Genomic DNA, 27541 nt, shown 5'->3' with positions numbered 1-27541 from the left:
GCACTTGTTAACTTTGAAATTAATAACCACCACACTTTCGATGTTATATATCAAAAACAACAACTAACCGCTTTTCATTTGAATGCGCTTTGATTTAAACAGATGTTTGTTCTTGCGGAAAGAAGACGCAAAGAAATAGACTCTTCAAATGTTACTTTCTTAATTTCCTTCCTTATATTTATAAGGATTTCGTTTGAATTCCTTTATCTTCTTTCCCAATTTAGCTCCTCTTGTTTGCATAAACAAATATGTTGCTATGATTGTTCGTTTGTATGACTGCCGCGCCGCCATTGGAATTTGGTGGCCATTTTTTGAACTAATCCCCATACTCAATTTTATATTAATAGACAGATAAATAATTGTAAATTTATTGTTTTCATAATTTTTCCTGCGGTTTCAGACAATTTTAGAGGGGTCTTCATAAGACTTTTGTCGTATCTCGTCTCAATCACCCCAAACATTTGTATGAGTGAGTGAATGAATGAATGAGTGGTCGTTAGGGGATTTTATGATATATAGATAAGAGAGATAGATTTTAGAATAGATACATTCAAACTATCGTTTTTTCCACGATCAGTAAGAGACTATAACAGCAGCGATAGCGCTTACAAATAGGTTAGTTGTCCTGCAGTTTAGCTTACTAAATTATGTATACCTTAATGCACGTTCCTGAATTTTGTTATTATTTCTAACAGCATTTTTCGTATGTACTTTGTCTATTGGTAGATTACCTTAATGAGTAGTCGGCAATTATTACCTTTGCATGAATGTGACAGTATAATATGTTAGCATGAGTAACATTTTAATGTCCGTGTGGTGTGCATGTAGGAATCCTCTTGCATGCTGCTGATTGATCACCCCTTGCCAAACACCCTTGAAATGGGTCGCATGGTATTATGTAAATGTAGATGAATGGGCGTGTGTCGGGGAGTGTTAGGACACCAACAATTGAATAAAAAAAGCTGTAAAGAAGTTTCGCCTATTATTTATGGAAGTCCTTTACCGTGGATGGGGAAAACGAATTCCCGTATCTACATATATCCGTTCGGCAAAATATCTCTCTTAATTTATCATTTCCATTGCACCTGGAATTAATGTAGTAGGGTTCTAATATGACGTTCATCATGTCGCTCTTAAAGATATCCATTCTCAATTGTTCAAGCATAAAAGTTAAGCGCGCAGCCTCCGAGTTTCCAGCTGCTCCCAGCCTACTTCGCTTATCATCTGCGTAACGCTGTCCGCACGCCCGTAGCAGTTTTTGACGAACCGCTCAACATTCCTTTGCATTTTATTCAGTTCGCGGATTAAGTCTTTCTGCGCGGTATGGCGACAGGAGACCTATCCCGGAGGAACTTGCCCTCTGACCCTCTCTAGACTATTAAAAGTTGCAGACTTGGATGAGATGTGTCAGATTCAAAATTTTATCAAAATCAGAATATTTCAACACCTTATACCGCAGGTGTCCTAAAGCTGAAAATGGTTGGTGTAAACTAAGCGGATTTCTCAACAAACGAAAAGAAGACTAAGACCATATAACAACTAACACCGTTCTGGTAAAAAAAAATAGCGGTGGATATAAACATAGGCATTATTCAGACGAAATATTTAGCTCATTGAGCGAGAAATATGATTTTCCATTGTTAAGGATTTAGAAAATAATATCCAGTTGGAGAATGTAACTTGCACGCCACCGACGACCTCCCCGGAACTAGCTTCTAGTAACATGTCTGATTGGAATTATTAGTAAATAATGGCTATAACTTTAACTATTCTTACCTCTGTGATATATTTACACAGTAGCAGTGGCAGAGAGTGGTGAAAGTATAGTATTGACGTACACAGCGGTGGATACATATGGGGGGGCGCAGGGAGCGCGCCCCACCTCTTGCTTGCCCGTCCACGTCCACTAACATTGTAGAACCACAATAATAACTTTTTTATACATATCATTGTCATCATATGGTACCTAGCGATTTGATCTTTGGAGTATTCTTCCTCATAGGATAACCCTCCAAAAGCGCTTTGCCTGGTTTTGCTATTTAGTTGGGCCCTTTTCGCTTCTATAGCGTTAAGGTGTTTTTCCCCGTCCCGTCCCTTCCTTCCCTATCCTAATTCAGAGGCGTCGTCGGGCTCCCATCGCGGCGGCGCGGCGCCTCTATCCTTTTTCCTTCCTCTCCGCCCCCTCCCCGGATGATAGGGCTTATAAGTCTCTGACTTGGTTTCCGGCTCCGGTGTGTTGTATCCTTCAGAGGACCCACCTTGGAGTCCTGATATCTTTGTCTTGTATACGCGTATTATAAGTTTCAATAAAACTTTTTTAAACTTCGCTTGTGACTTAATTATTTGCAATTACGACAAAATTAAAAGAAGCTCAAGATTCTTTTTCCGCCCCTCCCCTTGAGTTTTTTTCTGTACCCGCTACTGGACGTACACATTATAAATTCTTATTAACATGAAGTAATAAGATAGCAATAAAAATGTAAAAAATAAAAAAATCAGTGAGAACGGACAAATGATGATAACCTGACACAAAAATGAAATTGTTTTAAAAGACCGAGATAATGTGGTAGGGGGCAGGGGCGGTCTAGCCAGGTGAGCTGGTCGGCGAATGCCGAGGGCCCCTAGCTCAGGGGGGGGCCCACAACGCTCGCGTGTATCGTGAATCGTAGGTATATGATAGGGGTAATAAAAAAAGACTCACATTACTTGAACAAAAGTTATTTTTACTTGCATAAAATTCTATGTTTTCATTATTTGCTTTATTTAAAACATATTCAGGTAAAAAAATTACTTAAAAATTAAATAAAATACAGGTGTCAGAAGATGAAAGAGAACCTAATGTTTTTTTTAAAGGGTTATTTTAGAGTTTAAAAAATATTTTAGCGCAAATTTCAAGGAAATTATTCACTAAATAGATAATAGAACCACAGTAAATTATTTAATGTAAAAGGCTGTGGAATGATCTCTTTTCATAGTATTTTTCCTACGAAATTAGTGTTTTTTAATCAAATTTTATTCTGTTTTTAAGAGCAAGAATAGCGTAAAAATCCATTTCCGGGGAGGGCCCCGAATACCCCGGTAAGGAGGGCCCCATCTTGAATCCTAGCCGAGGGCCCCTAATCACCCCAGACCGCCTCTGGTAGGAGGGACCAATACTTTTGGTCGTGAAAGCACTATGGACGGATCGAAGACAATGGTAAAGAATTGGCCATTATGTCCGACCAACAATGAAAGTACACCAGTACATCAATAGCTTTATTCATTTGTGGCTAAAGTTGTTTAATTGATAATATTATTCCCACAAAAATATGTTGAACAGCGGAAGAAGAGACTCGCTTTCGCAATTCGTCGAACACAGCTATAACGGGCGCACAGAAATCCGTCTGAACTATGCACTGCGAATCTAGAAATCTCGCATTCGTCCGGCCACAACTAGAATATTCAGCGAGCACATGGGATCTGGCGCAGAAAGAGTTAATCCGCGAACTGAATAAAATGCGAAGAAAGCGGCGCGAATCGTCAAAAACTGCTACGTGCGTATAAAAAGCGTTGGACAGATGTTTAGCGAATTAGGCTGGGAGCTAGACTTAGATTGTTTGAACAATAGAGAATGGATAGCTTTTAGATCGATACGGTAAACTTAATATTAGAACCCCACTATATTTCCTGGTCCGATAGAAACAATAAACTAAGAGAGATATTTTGGATAGGCATTGGAATTCGTTTTTCCGTCGAACCATAAAGGAATTCAATAAATATTAGTCGTAATTTCCTGATGGCCTCACACCTTTTTAGGCGGCTTACGAAGTGACATATGTCTAGATTAACATATGTTAATCTAGATCTTTCATCTTTGAAGCTGCTTTTTGCATTACAAGCTCAGACCATGGGGACCAGTCAGCTGTTCTTTGGACTGTTGAATCCTCTGGGTCACAGTTCAGTTTTATTTTCTATGTTTCGGAGACTAAATATTTGCCTTAAATTTAATTTTATCTCGCGCTGATGTGAACATTATGGGCAGTGGAATTATTTTTCCTTCTCCAACAAGTGTAGAAGAACTATGCATTACGATAGTCTGGAAATTTTTCTCCAACTTGTGAATGTTTTCATTTGATTTCCGTTGGATTTGTCAGAGTAGTTGCGATCAGCAAAAAAAAACGTTAAAAACGATTTCGGTAACGGCATCGGCCCTTAAGGGTTCGCTATATAACCCCCCCCTTCCTCCCGTTTTAGAACTACTGAACAATACATATATCCCTCTCAGTTCCGAAGGGGGCTCTTTCCCCGCCAACCCTGAATCCCACCGAACCCTTATCCAATCCCCTCCCCCCTCATTCCCCCACTGCCCGAGGCCGTTGATTCCCGACCCTAGTTAACGCCGCTGTCCCAGCAGGGGGTGATACGGAAGCGAAGTCATTGATGCTATTTTGGCATGGTGGACACCTGAGACTGAATGGCTATGAGTACTGCTCCTACTGCAATAGCCCATGCATTTAGGTGATTCTCAAAGAAAAAGCATCCGTTTCATCTCGGAATCATTAAGGTTGATTTTTTTACGCGACATAACTCAGGCGGCTTGTGATTTTTAAAAAACTCCTCGAGAATAGTTATGGTGTTAGAAAATTACATTTTAAAAGTCGACTCCGTGCGATAGTTATTAAGAAATCATTAGTTTCCAAGAAATTTGAGTATTATTTTTCCCTTTTCTGAGCATCATAGTACATGCCGAAAGTGAAACTATCATCCTATCATTCCGATACAATTCAAATGACCATCTCATGATTCAAATGTTTACCGCGTAGTCGTACACGCAGGTGGCAGCACTGCATCACTCTCGCTTTTTCCCGCGCGAATGTTCGGGCAGCTGTCGTGTCAGCGCGTTAGTTTGGATAGGTCGCAAATTTACGTTCTCGAGGGAGGCACTGGCAAATATCTGTCGTGATCGAGTTGGGAGAAATGCTGAATTGCTATTAGTGGACTTATCTGGGACTGTGACTCGAAAGGAACTGAATTTACGTGTGAAATATTGTGCAGACTTAGTGATTTCGGCTTGGTGCCTCCATTGAGTATTGCTACGCCAACTCGATCACGTACTCCGAAGAATGTCTCTTTCACAGTCCAAGATCAAGTTTAATGTTCGCAAGAAAAGGAATTGTCTGAAGACAGTTGATAGTCATGAAAAGTCAGAAAATTTCTCAAGGAAAGCCGACGAGATTTCACGTAAGGTGAAGGACTTGCCAACAATAAATAGTGTTGATACAGACTCTACGAGTGACAGTGACGTGGAAAATGTGGCAGAAACCATAACGTATTCGTCATCTGGACGAAAAATAAAGCGCAAATCTTCGCTTTACCCTAGCGAAATTTCTGAAGGTAAGTTATTTTGTTGGTAATGAAGTGGGTGAGTTAGGAGGTTCGTATGTTGTAAACGTAAATGGTGGATGTGTTTCGGTCGTAACAAAATTTTCATATTCGTTGAAGGAGTCTGCTCACCAAAAAGGAATCGGAAGGTCGCAACCGGCGACAAAGTGAGTTCAGTGGATGTTCACTTGGGGTCAAGGTTGACCCTTGAAGAACAGAGAGACGGTGAAAGTAAGGGAATAAAGACATGCATCAAAGACTCAAACTTGAAGCCAAAAAAGTTGTTCGTTGACGATCAAGGTGTTTATTGTTAAAAATTTGCGAAGAGAAGACATCAATTATTTATTGCCTTGGAAGTGTTTGGTTTTGAATTTAATTGTAACTTTTCTTGTAGTGTCCAAATATCGAGCTGCCAGAATAGCTCTTGGGGCATCGTCGTCGTGTGAAGCCGGTGATTCTTTGAACGGGTGTGGTGCTCTTATTGGAAGGAAAGAACAGTTTTGTCGGTTGCTTTCCATTTTGCACTCTTGTATTGACGATGGTAGCACCACATCAGTGTACGTTTCAGGACCCCCTGGCACCGGGAAAACTGCATCTCTTTGTCAAATCATGGAGGATGTTAAGGTAAGTTTAATGGTGGAGGAAAATCTGCTGGCTCATAATTCCCTTATTTGCCCCAAAACGTTGAGCTAATATTGCACATGTTTGCTCTGTACGGGTTATTCAGGAATGTTAAGTTCCTGGTTTGTTTTTGGGTAGTGTTGGTGCACATTGTGAGTCCACTTAGTTTTTGTTAACTTCATCGGAAACGAAATTGGAGAATAAATTGGCGAATTTTGTCAAATTTATGTTATCTTTTTCAGGTTCGAGATAGTTTTAAATGTATTTACGTCAACTGCACATCAATGAAAACAGCGTCAAGCATTTACTCTCATGTCGCTAGAGCTCTAGATCCAAAAGCGTCGGCCAGGAATGAGAAGGAGTGGATGGCGAAGGTTGAGAGCATGGTCTCCCGGTCCAGGAGGAGAATGTAAGTCCTCTTGTGCACTTGAATGCTCGTGGTTTCACCTCAACATTTTGGCTTTGTGTGCCATATTTCTTGTTTTAATACCCCTTGATGTCATCGATAATGGTGCATATTAACATTGCTCCAAAGTCAACTATTGCGTATGTAAGGTTTATTGTTGCATCCTCTTTTTTTCTATTTTTTTGTTTTGCCAATGGAATGCAGCGTAATCATGGGCGGATCTAGGGGGGAGGCACGGGGGCACGTGACCCCCCCCCCAGACCCTTAAAAGACATGCAAGATTTATAACACGGTGCCCATTGCGTTCTTTTTGTATTACGAGATCTCCAGAACTAAACAGAACCCCCTCCAGAACAAAATCCTGGATCCGTCCCTGAGTGTAATTATTAAAGGAGCATGAAAAAGTTGATATGATATGAAGTAAATATTATATGTAAAAAAAATTTATGAACTGTTGACTGAAACTTTCCATCAAAGTTGAACTTTTAGTGATTGAGATCTGGGTAACACTATGAGCAACTCAAGCAAATAAGAACTCTATGGTATTGTGTGTTCGCAAGTTTATGATACCAATGTACTTGAAAAAATGTTGACTAACCTTCAATTGCATGAAGAATTATATTAATGAAAAAAGTCAAGCATTATGAATCTATATGTACTTTGCTTGTTAATGTGTTGCCATGATGTTGTTCTTCTTGGTGAGCTGGGGATTATTCTTCCCAGAATAATATTGGTTTTTGCAATGGAATTCTCTCTTGTCAACTCTTTGTATGTGAATGGTTGCAACCCTTAATTTGGTCCATGTACAAACTTTTTTATCGGCATGATAATTGAAGACTAATTGTCATGAGTCGTGTGTTCAATTCTTCAAATCAATGTGGCTAGCTTTATATGTTAGCGAATGACACCAGTTGTTCTGATTTACTGCAAACTGGGTCTGTTAAAAATTTTTCCTGTAAAAAAGCCAAAGATATCAAGGAAAGTGAAGTGTAGCCTGTCTTGATAAAATTTATGAGTCAGTAAATAAGCCAGTCTTCATTTACACACTGATAGAATTCTCTCTATTTAAAGGAGTTGATGGTTTAGTGGAAAATTATCATTTTCAATCCATTTTTATCAATGTGGGGCTTTCAGGACTGTGGTTGTTTCTATGGTTCTGATGATGTTGTAGTTGGATAGAATTAGGGATGTTCAAGTGGTACTTTTTGATCTTGAGTCGAGTATCAAGACAAGTTGAAAACTGCTCGTGGGTATCGAATCATGTTGAGTGTGGCATTTGTGAACCAGGCAATTCAGCAATGAATGCTCCAACAAATTCTAATTTTCCTATCCCCAATTTTCTATACATATACGTAATACCCCGCAAGCCGCATAAAAGGCGTGTGGATTCTGAATGCTTAGCTTGATGTGAAAGAAAATGAAAAGATAGTGAGGAAGCTTGATGTAAATCGTGTCAAAATCAGCAAATCAAAGAAAGAATAGTAAGAAACAAAAGTATTGCATAAGAAAGTATGAGCAGTACAGTGGTCCACTCCCATTATGCCGCCAAGTCAGAAGATGGTCGGCCTCCGCATTTAACAAAAAAGTATTTGGCACCGATGTCGACTGCTATGGTGGCTGATTGGTACGTGTACAACAAGCAGAATCTCTTAGACTATGGGATTAGAACGACTTTTCGACCATAAAAACAGTATCATTACATGAGTTTTCCGATAGCACCTCCTGTTGGCAGATTTTTGAACTCAATGGCCTTTCAGCTCTGTAACTGAAACGACTCGACTCGAAATCCATAATGCTACTCGATAAACTAGAGTCGAGTACCAGCTGCTTGAATAAAATTTTCGAGTACTCGCACATCCCTAGATAGAATACTATAATATTTTGTTGTAAACAAAACAATCAATATCCGGACTTTTTACTTAAATACCAGTGCCCTGAGCTCCTCAATCATTTGCAGTCTGAATTAATTTTACCCTTCACACCAGTGGTCTATTCAGAATTTAATTATTAAATGTTAGGGTCTTTTCTTGCCAAACTGAGGGTTGTAGATTTGAGTTCAGCTTATTCTAGCCATTTTCTGCTTTGCATTCTTCAAATGTGGCTTTTGCTTTGGGTTGTCCATCCTGCAAAGGGACTATGCCATTCGTGGCGGTGTATGGTTGCAGGCCTGTGTCAGGTCATATACATCTAGTTGGGAGCATAGCGGTGGGTTCTTATCCCGTGGCCGGCCTCCAGATTCAATGATTTGTCGCACGCAATGATCAGATGATTTCATGTTCTGAGATGCCCCCAGACGGTTGAAGAATGCAACCTTACTTCTTGCAGATGTGGTAGCCTTGCAATCTCTTAAGGCCATTTTACATGGTGCACGTCCTTGCACAATCTGACATGTGTTCAAAGGTGCAGTCAAAATTGCATTGTGTTAAGTGTTGAATTGCTAGAACACATGCGAGAATGCGTGGATGTGACATGGCAAAATAGCCCCTGTTCTAATATCATTCATGCATTTGCACAATTCTACGCCATTTTAGAAATTAATGCAGCTCTAACCTGTGCAATTCCGTGCCCTGTGTAAAATGGCCTTTTCAATGCTTTATTCAATTAAAGTACGACTCATTCTACATATTTAACTTACCTTTAGAAGTCATCATAAGTCACCATTTTTGTGTGCAACATTCATATAGAATGTAAATATTTGTGCATTAGATTTTTATTGTAACTTACCCAAAACTATTTATCCCTTGCATGGAAGATTTCTTAAGAGTAACTTTCTGTTTTAGAAATAATTTCTTACGTGTTTATTCTTCTCTGATCACATACTAAATGTGAGTGATCAGGGTAATAATGCATGGGGACAAAAAACTAATTTGTTGTAGCATAAATCAATATTTCCTTTATTTAGCAATTATAAATTGTCACACAAAGGTCATATTTGGTAGCTACATAGTTTGCAAAAGGGCATCCAATAGTTATCTGTGGTGTTTACGGGTTTAGGAAGAGAGGCGGTTGAGCTGATTCTCACGCAATCTCATGTTAGAATGGGGGGTGGGTTCCTGGCAAGTATCTTGTAATTTCTTTCCTAAAGAAACGGAGTAGAATTATGATCGTAGTAATCTTAAATAGTAGTCTTGGAAAATGTTTAATCAATATATGTAATTGAATTATCAATAACAAATCCAAAGTAATGAAGCATAGATTAAGGCATTCTCACTGAGAATTTGCGTTTTTAACAATCTTCCGTGAGATTAGTGGAAAAGGGTTGAGCCAAATCTCACGAGGGGGGGGGGATGGGGGTGGGGCTCCAAAATTACCTCAAGTCAGTGGTGGATCTATGGGGGGAGGGGAATAAAGGGGCCTCCCCTTTAGCATCCCCTTGGTTATCCAATTTACACTAGATAGAATGGCAATTTTGCTCCGACATTCACTACTGCTGGGATGTTGACCCCCACTTAGTCCCCCCCTTATCCTTATACAGGATCCGCCTCTGCCTCAGGTAATTGAATGAACACCCCCAAACTGTTCGGTTGCTGGTCTTCCATTGTAGGCCACTGCAATATCTACTTGGGTTATCTCATAGTATTGTATTTGAATGTCTTTCATGTTACATGGTCACCTTTTGGGTTGTTGGTATTGAAGGGTGATAGACTGCCCATCTTGGTATTATTTTTTATGATCAGGATAAAGTGATTCTTGCACTGTTTTTTCCTCATGTGTCTGTGTATGAGCTCAAGTTTTACAGATCATGTGGACAGTTTGTTTAACCTTGGCTATTTGGGGAAATGCACTGATGCAGATAATTTCTATCGTCTCACACCACATAAGATGACTGAAGAACTTTTCCTTTTGTCAGTAATTTTCTTCGTGTGTGTGATATTTACCCAAAAACGCTTGTTAAGGACTGCGAAGCACCATGGAAAACAAAAAGTTCCTCGTAAAAACTTGGGAATTATTTTTATTTCTACACAAGGGATATAATGATTTATGCTGCAACAAACTACATGGCCTGCTTGACCTTCTTGCACCATTCCTTTGTTTGCCACCCGTCTTCCTTTTGATGAACCTGTGGCTGTCATTTCATCATTTTCTTCTTCATCTTCCTCTCTGGCAGATTGATAGTTCTGGACGAGATGGATCAGCTGCTGGTTGGTGGAGGGGCACGCAAGGGCAGCCATCAGGACGTCTTGTATTCCGTGTTCAGTTGGCCCCACCTGCCAGACTCGCGCATTTCCCTGGTGGGCGTGGCCAACGCGTTGGATTTGACGTCTCGAGCGCTCCCTTGGCTGCACGCAACTCACCCCCCCACCCTCATCCACTTCCCGCCGTACACGAGGGAAGAGATTCACGAAATACTCCTGCACAGGCTCACCAAAGTAAGTCACTTTCAACGCCCTCCCCTCCCACTGCAAACCGTGAAAACCGTGAATAAGCCGTGAATAAGCCGTGAATTTCGTATACTGCGAAAAACCCCGGAAAAAGTTGTGAATTTTGTATATCGCGAAAAACCATGGATAAGCTGTGAATTTCATCCTAAAAGGCCTTAAAAATCTCTTAATCTTGATTTTAAGATCGTAGAACTGTGATTGATATACAGTGGAACTTGGTTAGTACGTTTCTGAAGGGACCACGAAAAATGAACGTACTAACCAGGAAAACGTACTAACGAGGAAAGTAAATAATAGCAGTCGGGGTTATTGCAATCAGTGAAAAAGTCGTCATAATTACAATTACTATCGGTAGTTCCCATAGGATCGCCTTCCTGAACTCTTTTCACATTTAAAATCAAGAAAATGAGCGCTACCATGAAAAACAATACCATGTGAATAAAAATCGCAATTTTTCATGGACATCCCGGAGACGATTTCATGATTACGGCGTCTATCTCCCGTGATTTATCCTATATATATTTACAGAACGAGGACGAGTGAAGCTCAGACAAGCGAAGACAAGTCATTTTTCTTTCTCACAGCGTACTCGGAGAATATAACAACAACCCGGAGTAAGTCAACTGGTTTTTTAAACATCATAAAAATTGGGCAAAATTATATTGACTTTCAAATTACGGCAACAGCCGTAGACATTCGCTTCTGGAATGATACCATTTCGATTGTAAAATCGATATATATATCGACTAATGACGCGCAAGATTATTAGATTACGACGTAATTACAAGAAAATTTTATATTAGACAGTTGTAATTTACTTTCAAAATTTGTCTAATGTCGTCTGCTTTCGTTCCGAGATCAAGTATTTTTAAGCTAAGCTTCGCGTGGAGATCCAGAGGATCGTCTGCTCCCGCAACAGTAGTCAAGTAAATACGCACGACGTCGAGTTTATGGAGCAGTACTGCTTTAGATAATGTGGGAATTGTCTAATACCGTTAAGACTCATTTCTTCATCATGATAACTCGTGCAATAGCAACAAATGCCCACTCACGAACTTTGTGCGCAGCAGTGGGCACTCCCAAGTGCTCCAAAGGCAACAGAAGGTGAGGAGCTCGGGGTGGGGAAAATTGGGGCTTCTTATTGGCTGTAGTTTTTCATAGTCAGACATTCCCGAAAAATGGCCGCATTTTATTTTTCATTACGTCACAAGAATTCAGAAATGCATTTGGATAAATTACGGTAGAAGAAAGAGATGTGGAATGAATGGAAGAATGTTAATGGCTAATAATAATACATTAAATCATGAATTCAGACGTTTGCAACCCTTAAGAAGACACTAGAGAACGAATTGCGGGTTGCGTCACGGCAAGAAATTGAGCGTACTAACCAGGAAAGCGCAATTTTTTCAAACGTACTAACCAAATTCTTTTACCTGTATTTTGTTCGGATGGTACCGGGACCGAGGGAAATCGCCGTACTAAGGAGGAAAACGTACTAAGGAGGAACGTACTAACCAAGTTCCACTGTATTAAAAGTAGTGATGGGTCGATTCCAAAATTTTATCGATTCCGATCCCGATTCCGATTCTGACATTTCGATTCCGATTCTACCGATACCGATTCCATCGATTCTGACGCCATTGGCTCCAAGAAAAATATCACTTATAACTACAAGGGAGAGCCCTGAGTATAGTCGAATACACAGTTATAATAAAGATTAAATACTATGTTTATGAATCATGTAATATTTGGCCTTTTCAAATTCTCAAGCAGAAAAACCAACATGCTCATGCTCAGCCAGCAGGTTTTGATGTCTCCATGTTACAGTATTACTGCCTGCAGAAAATTGCCTTTTGATACACACTTGTGTGACTGAGCAAGTACTTTCCTACCAAAATTGCAAGATTTCGGAAACTGGAATTTTTATAAAAAAAACTTTATCACCAATCTTTATGGATCTTGAGTCCTCATGGAACTCTAAGTGACTAAGTGAATGGACTAAAGAACTTAGCTTTAGTTTAAACAAATTTGTAGAGCCAAAAAAATCTATACTTCTCACGTCATTTAATCAACCTTAAAAACTCTTGTTTTCTTTTAAGTTCAAGAAAGAAACTAAACGCTACAAATGAATATCACGTCGGACGGATGCAGTAATACAAAAGACTAAAAGATGCCTTGTGATGTGGAAACCCCCTTTCCGCGCGACTCACCTCGGCGAAGGTGGAAAGGGAAAAAGGGTATTGGTTGTTGCCTTTCGAGGAAACAGTTCATTTTCCTCTCTCATGCCGACTAAATCTCTTCACTTTACTTCAATACCCGAGCCATATTTCTTATGCGTGGGGTGGTTCCGAAAAATATCCAATCCTTAGTATTTTCACTCGAGTAATGCGTTCAATGGTCAACTCGATCTACACATAACCCTTTTTAACACCCTCATTTTAGTGTTTTTAGTCAATGAAGACGATTATCCGTGCTTTAAATGACGATTTTCAAGACTAAAGTTTTAAAAAACTAGAAAAATCGGCCTCAGTTACCGAGCCCCAGAGTTCCGCGGTGAGTAGCTCAGCCTTGACGCGCGATTGAAAAATCGCTCTTATTTCCTTCGTCGCAAACGTTTTTTTTCCAAGATTTCTTCTTAGTACTCTTAAGAAATCTCTACTTTATATTGTGGATCAAATTTTCCGAGTTATATTTTTCGTAAACGAAAGATAATGTCTACTTTATGTCAAATTTCAAGTGAAAAATGGGTCGACCATTTTGCGTTGTAAAACCAGAGATATGAAAACCAAAATCTTCAAAAGTCATTGGAAGTATATGCAAAGCACCAGGTGAAAGGAACATTGCGTTTTTTATTCCATAAAAATCATACCAACGCAACACCACCTGGATAAATTTAAAAAATTCCGAGGATTAACGAGATCCCGCGTGGTTTTGAAAAGTTGGTCATGTTTGGGCCACTGTATCATCACTAAAGGGTCGTATTTATGTAAAATGGCATATAAATCTATATCTGGCAATGATTTATGAGTATTTACGCTAAATTTCAAGTTTCTATCCCCAAAAGGTGATTTTGGACTAATTCCAGCTTTTTCCGATTTCGGACCGGTGTGCGCCGGGTCAGAAGACGATCGGTCGCCGCGGTTGGCGTAAAGGTATTCGGCGCCCACTTCGACAACTATAGAGTAAACAGCAAGCGGAAACTACCAGGCCAAGGCATTAGGATGACTTATTGGCTTTAAAAACTGTATAACTACAGGAGTTTCATGATAGCGCTTCCTGTCGGCAGATTGCTGGACCTACTAGCCTCGAAAGCTCTGTAACTGTAACTTACTCGACATTTGTAAAGCTACTCGAAACGCTGGAGTCGAGTACCACCGACTCGACTCGAAATTTCAAGTATTCGCGCATCCCTAGAAGATAATGTGTTTTGTTATTACGATTACGCGGCGCGAAAATTCAAATGACTGTTGGAAACGCGGTCGTATATAAATTTGTTGTTTGAAGTACTACTGGAATCGGAATCGATTTTTCACCCTGGCAAGTACTCATTTTCGATTCCGGTTCTTGGCTGAGAATCGTGGAATCGAACCGACCCATCACTAATTAAAAGAAAAATGGATATTTTGATCATATTTCAAGGTCAGTCACGTGCAGAAATGGCCACAAATTTATCTGCAAACGTGTATTCGAAACACAATTATTGGTCCATGTGCCATGATGACACATTGACCTTAAGCTTCTACCAAAGCCGAAGACTGGTGACCAAAGTGTTCATTAACACTTGCGAAAATTCAGACAGTTCTTAACTTCCCTGGCACCCTGCTCACCCTCTATTTTCCCACTCACGCCCTTTAGCCGGAGCTGAATGTTGCAAACGATATGTGACGTCAGGAGAGAGAGCACTTTGATTGTTGCTTTATTGTTTGCATTCACGGTGTCTGTCGCGTTTGTTAAATTTTTGGTTAACGTGCGGCCGATGATTGTTAAGAGGTCAATATTTCTGCCTAAAATGTTTTATATACAAACCGTGAATTCGGAGACATTTAGACCGTGAAAACCTGGAAAAAACCGTGAATTTTATGATTTAGATTGAGTGGGCACTCTGCTTTGTGAACACTTTTGGCATTTTTGTACGATCATACTATTTCCAGGTGAATCGTGAAAATCAAACATTTTGGCTCTTTAAGGGTTTTTATTCATAAAAACCATGTGTGCTATATTTTCCGTACATCATATCATCAATTTCTCTGCGATGGGATTAAGGCAAGGATTTTTATCGGGAGTCTCTTGCAAACTCGATCTCTGTAAAATTAAATTGGCAAACGAGAGTATTGAGCCATGATGGGTAATAATTTAATTAAATGTGTGTGTTAATTAATTGCTTCAATTTTTGAATGTCTGCTTCAAAACACTTTTCTAGGCTGGTGTCGGAGAGGTTTTCTCTGCGCCCGCTCTGACTATGCTGGCAAGTAAAGTGGCTTCCGTCTCCGGGGATGTGAGAAGAGCGCTGGACGTTGGCAGAAGGGTTGTTCAGCTGGTTGGTGATCGTGACAGCTCTGCGAGGAAATCCATTCCATCAGTCAAAGCAAGCATACTCAAGCCAACATCGGACGATGGTATGAGGAAATAATGAAATTTATTTTGTGTTTATTAGATACTATGTATTCCTATTTTATCATTAGGCCAATAGCACATTTATGTTCTGTGATGGTGTTCTATATAAAGAGAGAATTTGTCTCTTCTTGCAAGTGCCTGGCATGCGCTAGAATCAGGTTTTCGCTAGCTGAGAGTTAGAGCGAAAATTGCCATAAGAGTGTGTAAGGGTTGAAGCATTGGTGTTCTGCTTCTCCTGTGATTGACATTTTTCTCAGAAGTGATAAGTTGTCTTCATTAAAATTGTATATTTTTGTTTCATCATCTCACACCACTTCACCATCTTGCCATATCCCTCGTAAAATTTATAAAGCAAATAACCCAGGCCACCCAATAGTTTCCTCTCAAAGCTTTCCTCCTCTGCTTTCGTTGACTTCTATCTCCAACCCTTTGTTCAGTCCCTTACATCATACATCAGAGATTCTCATGACTTCCTTTCTAAACTCAATTCTATTTCCCCCCCCCCAATCAGCCCATTATCATGGCCACCATTGATGTAACTCACTGTATACCTGTATCTCTCATTCTGAGGGACTGGCTTCTCTCCGCCACTATCTTTCATTACGACCCACACCTCAAAACCCCAACATTGACTTTCTTCTTGATCTTTCCCATTTTATTCTCATCCACAATGCCTTCTCTTTTAATAATAACTACTATCTGTGAGTGTCCAGCTGTGCAATGGGAAGTAGGTTTAGCCCTTCTTATGCCAATCATTTCTTTGGATTTTTTGAAGAAAACTTACTAAAAATTATCCTTTAAGACCTTTTCTTTGGGTTAGATACATAAACGATGTCGTCCATCTCTGGTTTCATGGCATCAACTCTCTCTTAACACCTTTTGTCTCTTCACTCAATTTATCTGCCTCTGTTTCTTTCACTTCTTCTATCTCCAACACTATTATCACTTTCTTGGATGTGGACATAAATCGTTTTATTTATAATAAATTCAAACATCGGTTCACATCAAAGCTACTTACAAGCAGCAATACCTCCGCTACAATAGCTGCCATTCACTACACGCCAAGTGTGCCATCCCTTTTTCTCTCTCCATCCGTAGACACAGGATTTGCAATGACCCAGACGATCGTCAGAAGTTCTTCTCAAAACTCCACACCTCCTCTTCACCGCGGGTACTCCCAAAAACTTCTAAACATTCCCAGTCAGGTAGCATTTTTACCCTCTGATTTCTGGCTTTTTCCATCTACCACAGCACCATTGTCCTCGTCCTTTTTCTATTATATGTTCCTATCCTTTTCTTTCCTTACCTATGAATTTATTAAAATAAGAAAAAAAATGTACATTCCTAATAAACCCCTCACTGATAAAATTGCTCCCCATCTCTGCTCACTGCCTACTTTCCTGGCGCCCATGTCATGAAGGATATCCTGAAGGACTTGCACCCCATTCTTTCTGACCACAAATCCACCTCCCGGATATTTCCTTCTACTCCACGGATCATCTATTGAAGACCAGCAAATCTAAGTGCCATCTTCAAAGCCACCCGCCCTCTTCAAAAATCCCAGTTCTAGTCACCACCACCTCACCCTCACCGTGCAACCGTCCCAGGTGTAAAACCTGCAAGATATTCTCTCCACCCCCTGCCTCTTTCCTCCCCAAACTTCAATGCCTCCCGTTATTTCCCTCCACCACCTGAACGTCCACCAATATCATTTACCTCCTTCATTAAAACTTATGCCAACTTCGAAATTTGAAAATTTTGAATGATTGTATCTCTGAAAATTCGTAAATCGAATGTGCATAGGAAGAGGAATGACTGTATATCCAATTTACTAACGGTTATGAGTGGGTCACTATGATTTCACAGGAATGAAGCTTGTTATATGATGTAGCGTGTAAACTGAATAAACCATAATTGACGCTCTTAGGTACAGTACATGGGAAGAACTTAAACGTGGCGCGATTATTAAAACTTAAGTGTAGTGAATATCCACCTAAATTCCGTGACTTGTGCTTGGAACTTTGTAATAAAGTTTGTGGTGCATCGTCCGCCACAATGTAGAGTTGGACCAGTGGATAAATGTCCAAGTTCCAAGGGGGGGAGTAGTAACGCGCGCCGTCCGATTAGTAGGCGGACACTTATCCACTGGTCCAACTCTACATTGTGGCGGACGATGCGCCACAAGTTCATATTGTAACCGCCGGGACCGGGACTTAGGTTCGTAATTTCGTAAAAACGAAAATTTTGTAATAACGTTTCTTTTACTATAGCTAACATATGCCTTTTCGACGGGACCAACGATTTGCTTTGTAATAACGAGGACTTCGTAACAACGTTGTTCGTATTAACCAGAGTCTACTGTATGGTTTTTCGGAGCATTCCCCTACATTCTTTTGCATGAATAATAGATTGTTCACTATTTTAATACTTGTACTTATAATTGAATTGATTAAAATCATGCTAGGGAGAAATTCTTAAATTATTGTGTGAGGACTGCTGTTTGTTCTTGCTTTATTTGCGCTTGTACATAACGCAAATCCTCATACACTAAAATTTCTGCAATGGGGTTTGTGGTGATCAAGCTCTTCAAAGCACTCTGGTATCCCATGTCAAATCATTTTCATCAGTTTTAAATGAAAGATTTTCTGTACACATTTAGAAGTAGTTTTTTGTACTTTGGTGTTTAGATGACTGTGTGATCTATTCTAGTGCGATCTGAAATTTTGTGCGTATTACTTAGTATTCTGGGAGAACTATAAGGTATTTTAAGGAAGTGTGGTCGGGCAAGCCAATGAAGAGCAAATAATTTTGACGTAAAAGTCAGCTTAATTTTCAAAATTTTATCCTTAAATTAATGCAAAAGAAACAATTTTGTCACATCGTTTTTTTTGTACTATTAATTCATTACAAGAAACAGGTATGTATTTGAATGTCAGTTACAACTTAGAAAGATAAGTTACGACAAAAACCTTAAAAATCTTCTCCTCACAGCCATTCCCTTGTGTATTGGAAACAATGAAAGCATTAAAGTTGTTTCCCTCTTATCATATATTGAGTTTTATCATGTCATTGTTGCGAATGATTTGGAATATCAAACATTAAATGGTTAATTTATTGTTTACATCATTGTGGAAATTCCGTTCCAGGGACAAATTCTAGAAGTCCAAGGAAGAGGAGTGGAGGGTCTGTGGTGGAGCTGCACGAGGTGTTGTCTGTGTTGAATGGCGTGTACAGCACTTCCCAATCGCTCGTGTCGTCCTCGTCAAAGGACTCTGCGGCCAAGGAGAACGGATTGCCCGTGCAGCAGAAAGTGCTCCTCTGCTGTCTCATCCTTCTGGTCAAGAAGGGACTCAAGGGGAAGCCTATCACCATTGGAAGGGTAGGACATCGACATGCACGCATCTACGTAGTATATGTAATAGCTGCAATTATCGCTACTAACCACAAAATTCTTAGATTAACAGTGTTCCCACTCAACCGTGAAAACCTTAAAACCGTGAATAAGCCGTGAATTTTATGTATCCTGAAAAAACCTGGAAATGGCCACCGTGAAATTCGTCGTAAAACCTTAAAAACCTCTCAAACTCGATTGTAGATCTACGATTGACGGATCAAAAGAAAAATCAATTTGTCGATCATATTTCAAGGTCAGTCACTCGCAGACACTGCCCACGCATCTGTCTGCACATGCGTATATCCAAGGCGCAATTATTGGTCCGTGTGCCATGACGACACATTGATCTTAAGCCTGTGATTGGAAGACCAGTAACCAAAGTGATCATTAACCCTGGCGAGAAATCAGACACCTCTTCACTTCCCTCTCACCCTCCATTTTCCCACCCACAACCTTTAGGCGGCCCTAAATTTTGCTATCGATAGGCGATGTAGAAAGAGCACTTTCATTGCTGCATTTGCATTTCTGGCGTTTATGGCGTTTGTTAAATTTTTAGTAAACACGTGGCTGGTGATTTTTAAGTGGTCAATATTTATCCCTAGAATAAAAAAAACAGACCATGAATTTGACGAAATATAAACCGCGAAAACCTGCAAAAAAACATGAATTTTATTATTCATTTACAGTGGGAACCCTGATTAAATTCTTATGCAAAAAATTTCAAGATGTTATAAAACTTATAATGTGTGACGCAAATGGCACTAATGTGAAGAATAATCTTTAATTAATTAGAGACTTCACCTTTAGATTTAACGAGTGCCCAATAGTGCATGTGATTACTGAGCATAATGAGCACTCTTAAACAGTGCTTTCACTGCAGTTATTATCGTCAGGATTGTAGCTGACTACAATCTTGACGTTGTGTTAAAAATAGTCCTTACCATGAAATCTGCTATTTAAAAGTTTCACCTGATCTTCTGTTTTTCATATTATATCTGAATTATGGGAAATTGTAGCAGAAATAGTTTGAATCACATTCGTGTGGTAGTCGGTGGGTTCCTATGTTTATACCTTGGGCTATTTCATTCTTTTGTGTGTTGTTCTCTTTCTTATAAGTTGGTCATGATTAGCTAATGAATGTAAATTTGTTTTTAATGCTACATATCGGTGATTTTAACTGTTGCAGTTGCATGAGGTGTACAGCAGAGCCTGCAAAAGGAGAAATATTACACCTTTGGATCAGTCTGAGTTCCACAGCCTTTGCACCCTGGTGGAGACGAGGGGAATCATTCGTTTGCAGTCCAATAAAGAGGCGAGGCTCAGCAAGGTAACAATGCCATTTTGTAAACGTTATACGTATGGGATACATGCGTGGTTATTGGGACTGGAATAGGAATGAAACGTGTTGGACTATAAGTGATGCACAACACCTTAACTCAAATAGACACTTCTTAGCCTATTGAATAATATTTAACCCTTAGGCTGTGGGAGCGTTTTTCAACGTTTGACCAGATTTCTTACCACTGGCTGCTTTTCCTTAAGATTTTATTGACATCCCATCCGTGGTTGCTTGAACTCGGCACAACTTTATGGCAGAGAGCACAAAGGAGTCTTTCGAGGACTGGGCATGCACCCTCACCACGGGGAGTGCTTCCCAGATTATCCCTTCTCCGAGAGAGAGCTCTCTGCAGTGCATACACGATGAAAACAATTCCAATGAATCCTTGCATTTCCTAATATTTTATTCTGCATATTATTTTATTTTACTCTTCCCATTGTCCATTAGCCGAGGAAACTTATTTGATAGCATTGGTCTCTCTTTCACGTATGCACTTTAGGTGGTGGGTCTTCCGTCCCTGCGTAATTGCCAAGGACATATTACATTCATGGTCTGTCTTCAAGGGGTAGGGTGGGCAGTCTCGGATTATGAGGGTCCATTACCTGCCAGACACACGCTCGGGGTGGACGGAAAAATTATTTTCCCGGATCATGTCCCGCACACAGTGGCAGCGAAATTTTGATGCTCCCACAGCTAAGGGATTAAATGTTCTTCTGGTTAAAAAAATGGTTCATGTGGAGATTTTGTGCATTAGCCTGGCCTGTTGTCCCTCCTAAATGGGACTTCCCTCTTCAGTTCACAATAAGACTCACTGCCTTATATTTTACAGCTATAAATCCCATTCCATTCCTTCCTCTCCCTTGTTTACCCAACCTTCTCCCCTCTGAAACCCATTTCAACATCCCCTCCTCCTTCAGCACTGCTCCCTACTAACCCATCTCCTCTATAAGCTGCCTCTCCTCACCCACCATGTCCAGCGCTTCATGGTTTGGACCTCCTTTGCTGACGCAATGTCCTGATTTGCCTGATGTCTTATCCGCTTTGTCTGCTTTCCTCAATTGTGCTGTCCAAGTAGTTGATCTTTATACCAAACAGTGTTCATAATTTTGGTCACAGGCATGTGAGTCTCAATTCGTGCTAATAAAAACATTATCTCCAGTATGAATAGAGCGGGTGAGGCGAAAGAGATTCGAATTTCCTTGTGCGGGCAGTTGTGCCAATGCACTTGATGAACCATCGTGATTGACGTCTCGGATGCAGTTGAGCACGCTGAATCCGGCTGTTGGGATTCGAGCGTTGACGTGCTTTTCATTTTTGCCAGACTTTGGGTGGTATGATTGTAACCGGTATAGTAAAGAAGCCTGCGATGTTTTTTGCAAGTAAAATTGATAAGTTAAAACTAGTGATGGGTCGATTCCAAAATTTTATCGATTCCGATCCCGATTCCGATTCTGACATTTCGATTCCGATTCTACCGATACCGATTCCATCGATTCTGATGCCATAGGCTCCAAGAAAAAAATATATATATAAATAGTTCAAGTTAATGTCGTTACACACAGAGACACAAAAAAGAAACACTCACATTGAATAAATAAACTTGTGAAGCTATCGAAGCACTTCAGGCTTCTTCGTCAGCTGAAGAATGAATGGTGAGGAAAGGAGAGGGTTGGAAAAGGGAAAAGAGGGGTAAGGGGAGAGGTGTATGGGGAGGGGGAGTTAGGTAAAGATTACCTACTATATATATGAATCATGTAATATTTGGCCCTTTCAAATTCTCAAGCAGAAAAACCAATTATTCTACATGCTCAGCCAGCAGGTTTTGACGTCTCCATCTTACAGTATTACTGCTTGCAGAAAATTGCCTTTTGCTACACATATGTGTTATTGGGCCAGTACTTTCCCACCAAAATTGCAAGATTTCAGAGACTTTGGAATTTTTATTAAAAATTATATCAAAGATTTTTTTGGATCTTGAATCTTCATGGAATTCAAGTGGACGAAGCGAACAACTATTGAACTCAACTTAAGTTTTGTAGAGCCAAAAAAAATGCTATACTTCTCACGTCATTAAATCAACCTTAAAATCTCTTGCTTTTTTTAAGTTCAAGAAAGAAACTAAACGCTACAAATGAATATCACATCGGACGGACGCAGTAATAAAAAAAGGCTAAAAGAGCCTTGTGGTGTGAAAACTCCCCCTACCGCGCGACTCACCTCGGCGAAGGTGGAAAGGCAAAAAGGGTATCGGTTGTTGCCTTTCATGGAAACAGTTCATTTTTCTCTCTCTTAAGCATGCTGACTTAATCTCTTCACTTTACTTCAATACCCTAGGCATATTTCTTACGCGTGGGATGGTTCCGAAAAATATCCAATCCTTAGTATTTTCACTCGAGTAATGCGCTAAATGGTCCAGTCGATCTATACGTAATCCTTTTTAACATCCTCAGTTTAGTGTTTTAAGTCAATGAAGACGATTATCCATGCTTTAAATGACGATTTTCAAGACTAATGTTTTAAAAAACTTGAAAAATCGGCCTCAGTTACCGAGCCTCAGAGTTCTGCAGCGTGTAGCTCAGCCTTGACGCGCGATTGAAAAATCGCTCTTATTTCCTTCGTCACAAACTTTTTTTCAAGATTTCTACTTAGTACTCTTTAGAAATCTCTACTTTATGTTGTGGTTCAAATTTTCCGAGTTATATTTTTCGTAAACGAAAGATAATGTCTACTTTAGGTCAAATTTCACGTGAAAAACGGGTCGGCCATTTTGCGTTGTAAAACCAGACAGATGAGACCCAAAATCTTCAAAAGTCATTGAAAGTACCGGCAAAGCACCAGATCAAAGGAATATTGCGTTTTTTATTCCACAAAACTTATACCAAAGCAAAATCACTTGGATAAATTCAAAGATTTTTTTAGGAAAAACAATATCTCGCGTGGCATTGAAAAATTGGTCATGTTTGGGCCTCTGTATCTCACTAAAGGTTCGTATTTATGTAAAATGGCATATAAATCGATATTTGGTAATGATTTATTAGTATTTACGCTGAGTTTCAAGTCTCTATCCCCAAAAAGGTCATTTTGGACTTTATTCCAGCTTTTTCCGATTTCGGACCAGTGTGCGCCGGGTAGGAAGACGATCGGCCTCCGCGGCAGGCGTAAAGGTATTCGGCGCCCACGTCGACAACTATAGTGTATTAGGCAAGCTGAAACTACCAGGCCATGGCATTAGAATGACTTATCGGCTTTAAAAACTGCATTATTACATGAGTTCATGATAGCGCTTCCTGTCGGCAAATTGCTGGACCTACTAGCCTCGAAAGCTCTGTAACCTTAACTACTCGACTCTACATTCGTAATGCTACTCGAAACGCTCGAGTCGAGTACCAACTACTCGATCAACTTGAATTTTTGAGTACTCGCACATCCCAAGAAGATATGTGTTTTGAAAAAAAATTCAAATGACTGTTGGAAACGCGGTCGTAAATTTGTTGTTTGAAGTACTACTGGAATCGGAATCGATTTTTCGCCTTGGCAAGTACTCGTTTTCGATTCCGGTTCTGGGCCGAGAATCGAGGAATCGAACCAACCCATCACTAGTTAAAACATAAGAGATGAAATTTAAATAAAATACCTTTTTTATGTATGGTTTATGAAGAAGTAATTGTTTCCAAATTTACCAGCAGTCAAATTCAACCTTGCGGTTGTATTGCAAAGTGGCCATGTGAAAGGAGCACATGTAGAATGTGTGCATTAATATACAGTAAAATCTCTCTGTAGTGAACCTCTTTACATCGTAAACCTCCATACTTCACACCACCCCTACGATCCCGTCAGATTTACATGTGAATTTATGGGCAAACTTCTATATAGTGAACCTCTTTATCTCATAAAACCTCCGCTTATCATACCAAGGAGACTGCCCCTAGACGGCTTAACCACCTCCGCAAATCGTACCGAGACAACTATAGACCATTAATGCAGCCGCGATTATTTCCATGGAATGACATTTTCAGCAATAAATGTTTCACGCTTATTTTTTTCTTATACACCTATAATTTAGTTAAGGCCATTTTGTTCCATATGAGAGCATACCTAACAGTAAATAAGAAAAAAAAAGGTATCCAACTATCCTAATAATTTTAAGTGACTGTTGAATTAAGATAGCTCTCGAATCATGGTGAAAATCATGCAGTAGCGCTCGCTTTCTGTTGTTATTTAATAATAAATACATGTTCACTAATGCATGCATGAGTGAACATATATTTATTTTGCTTAAACACATAAACACTATGGTTTAAAAGACAGTGGTGCCTTTCATTTCGGAAGGATATGAAAAAAATGGTGCCTTTCACTAAAGCGTCTCTCTAGTAAACATCCATGCATCAAATTGCCCAAATTTTGGTGCCCTCCATCACGATGTGAAGAAGTTTTACTGTGTATTGCTGAATATTGATTGTTGTTTGTCAGAAAATAAGGCAAATAAAACATTTTCAAATCTGTAAAGTTCTGTGGAATCCATGTATGCTGTATTTAATTAGTTCAATTTAGTGTGTGCTATTTATGTTGCCAATTTGGTCTACACCCACATGTGCTGTGTCCATCTGTGTAAATATCCATGGGTACATCAGGGGGGGGGTGGTTAAGGATAATTCTTGCGATTGCAAAAAAGGTTTCTCCACACTTTCTCCTCAACAAAACAAACACTCTCCTCCCATTTCTACTGTCCATCTCGGCGACGTGACACGACTGTCCATCTTGCGTCACGGCAGCGAGGTACGGATGCAATGTGCTATGCATAGCTGCGTCTCCAATCACTTTAGAAGAGACCTTTGTTTTGCAGTAGTTTTTTTCTGTCCTACGATCGTTTTTTACAATGAGTAATAGACGGTGTGTGTTTAGAAAGTCTTTGGTATGGTCTGCAGCGAATCAAGTCATCTCTGCATTGCATTGGCAGCGCAGTTTCTGAGTGGGCAATTAAGAATTGCAAGAGTGACTTATGTCATATGCTCAATGGATGCAGTGAGGAGTATTTTTTGTTAGGAGAGAGAGAAACAGTTTGTGCAGGTGAAGACCAATTCAGTTATTCAGGAAAATTAGTTTTTTGCGTGAAGCAAGGCATGGAAATACTGACTGAATGATGCATTTTCCTTCATAATGGAATTCCAAGTTTGGGATTCTCGTCTGCAATCTATGATGCCGTGTCTTTAAATGTGTTTGGCTGAGTGTAGAAAATAATAATAAATTGGCTAACCAGGTTGTGTGTGTGCTCATTGGTGAGAAGCAAGGAATGTCTCTTGAAAACACCCAAATTATTTCTCATAGTATTCTGTATTCCTCTGTATAATTATGAACATTGTGTAAAATATATGCCAACCACCATTTTGCCTTTCTCTCTAGCCCCTCGTATGCTTTGGCACAAAGTACTTTTCGCCTTACTATGGCATTAATGTGTACATGGCTGCCGGTTGTAGTTGGTGTGTATTTTTCAGGGCAAAGATGCTCAGTGCATTGTGTCAGATGAGTTGGAGTGGGTAATGAATTTGTTGATTGCCTCTAAAAATTATGTAATGATCAGATGGATACGTGGTGAGTGGAAGTTAAGATTAATTGTGAGGGAAAAACTAGAGAAATTTGTAAGGAACCGTGGTAATCCTTATATTTGGGCTGTGTCCATGTAAAATACGAGGGTTATTCATGTAGTAAATTTTGTAATTCATAAAGTAAGTTTTGGAATAAAATAGTAAATATGGTATGAAGATTTTATTATATACATCTGAAAGAGGGACGAAAATATTACTTTTCTTAACAAATTGAGACACTTATCATATCGGTGGACAAGCTTCGAAATTCCTTCGTCATAGAATTTTGGCACCTGCGATCTCAGCCACACAGTGAAGCGCATCCAGATGTCGTCGTCGTTGTCAAAGTGGTGTGCTGCTATCCAGGTCTTCATTCGTGGAAACAAGTGATATTCGCTTGGCGTAAGATCGATACTATAGCACGGATGTGGGTAAACCTCCCATTTGAAGGCATCAAGGAGTTCTTGGGTGAGGTGCAGCTGCCCCCATTCGTTAACCTTTATTGCGGTCTGTAATAATTTTCCACTCACTACCCATCTTACCCGAAATTTGTGGTCGCCATGTCTTTGCATGACAATTTTACCAACAAAATCCATTAACCTTGTTGGAAACATAGCGAAATCTACGTTATCGTGAAACGGCTGTTTTCGTGAACTTAAGTGATCAGTTTGTCAGTCACAATGCTCAGAATTCCACTCTTCTCTTCGTTGTGAACGTTAGTTCGGCCATATTTAAATAGAATGTATCATTTCCAGACAGAAATTTCATTCATTATATTTTCTCCTTACATTTCACGCACTTGACGATAATTTTCTATCGGTTTGAAGTTTTTGGCAAACAAAAACCATGTGAGTGACCGCACCTCGTGACTGGTTGGATTTTCTATAGCAGAGCACATTTTCAATTTGTGTATTAACATTGTAGGCAGTGCGGAGACATATGTGCCAAGCTCACGGACACCAATACATAAGCGAGTGTCAGGCACCTAGGGTGGGCACATGAAAACGTTCCTTACTTAGTGAATAGCCCTCGTAACATGAGGAAGGAAAGTTAAGTAACTGAAATTTTTCTTTTCAGGTCTCCCTGCAGTGGGACGAGGAAGAAGTAGGTGCTGCTTTGATGGACCAACACATGCTTGCTTCAATTTTGAATGACACGTCGCTTCTGTCACGATAAGGAAGACTTTCTCTTTTTAACCCTCGAACTGATTTTCTGCAAATGCAGACAAATTATTTTGACTATTTGACACTCCACAAACATATCTGGATTCTGGTCAAGTTTTTGTTTGGCTGTCAGTCTTCAAAATGTCTGTTTTTTTTACACTCCATTTTGAAAGTATTATGGTCTGATATTTACCTGATGTATGCATTTTTTTGTATGGTGAAATTTTTCCTGTTTTGGCAGTAAACCTTGGAATTTCAATGGAAGACTGGCATACCTAATCTTTGTACAGCCTTGTGGAAATTTTTATATTCGACATATTTATTGCATTGTAGTATTAATTACTTGTGAAAGACTGTTTATTATACCTGAAAGGTGTATCCAATCATTTTTATGCAAATGATGATTGTAATTTATTTATGTTGCAATTCTATGACAATGGTATGTTTGAGTTTGTTGACTTGTGAGCATCTGGTCGAATATTGTGTTGATTATCCTTGATATTCTGCGAGCAGGTGTTTCACGGCTGACTGCCAGCTTCTTGTCCATGAAATTGTGTATATTTTAGTCATCAACTAGATTAATTCATCTATAATTCAGTTGATACATTAGTTAATTACATTAATTATGATATTTGATATTGATTTGCATGGCAATAAAAATGTTTTTGTTGAATTTCAA

At 39.6% G+C, this 27541-nt stretch overlaps 1 protein-coding gene across 1 annotated transcript; it reads left to right on the top strand.

Moving 5' to 3' along the window:
* The first annotated feature begins 4843 nt into the window (after positions 1-4843).
* Positions 4844-27541, top strand: LOC124155405 (cell division control protein 6 homolog). The gene is made up of 9 exons (XM_046529193.1): positions 4844-5373; positions 5482-5661; positions 5756-5985; positions 6225-6391; positions 10497-10758; positions 15191-15386; positions 18531-18763; positions 19965-20105; positions 26777-27541. Exons 1-9 carry the CDS (start codon positions 5103-5105, stop codon positions 26873-26875), a joined length of 1779 nt encoding a protein of 592 aa, XP_046385149.1. The 5' UTR covers positions 4844-5102; the 3' UTR covers positions 26876-27541.

Source organism: Ischnura elegans, chromosome 3, assembly GCF_921293095.1.
Source record: "Ischnura elegans chromosome 3, ioIscEleg1.1, whole genome shotgun sequence".
Taxonomy (NCBI): domain Eukaryota; kingdom Metazoa; phylum Arthropoda; class Insecta; order Odonata; family Coenagrionidae; genus Ischnura; species Ischnura elegans.
Note: the sequence above shows the minus strand (reverse complement) of the source record. Positions and strands in the feature narration are given on the sequence as shown.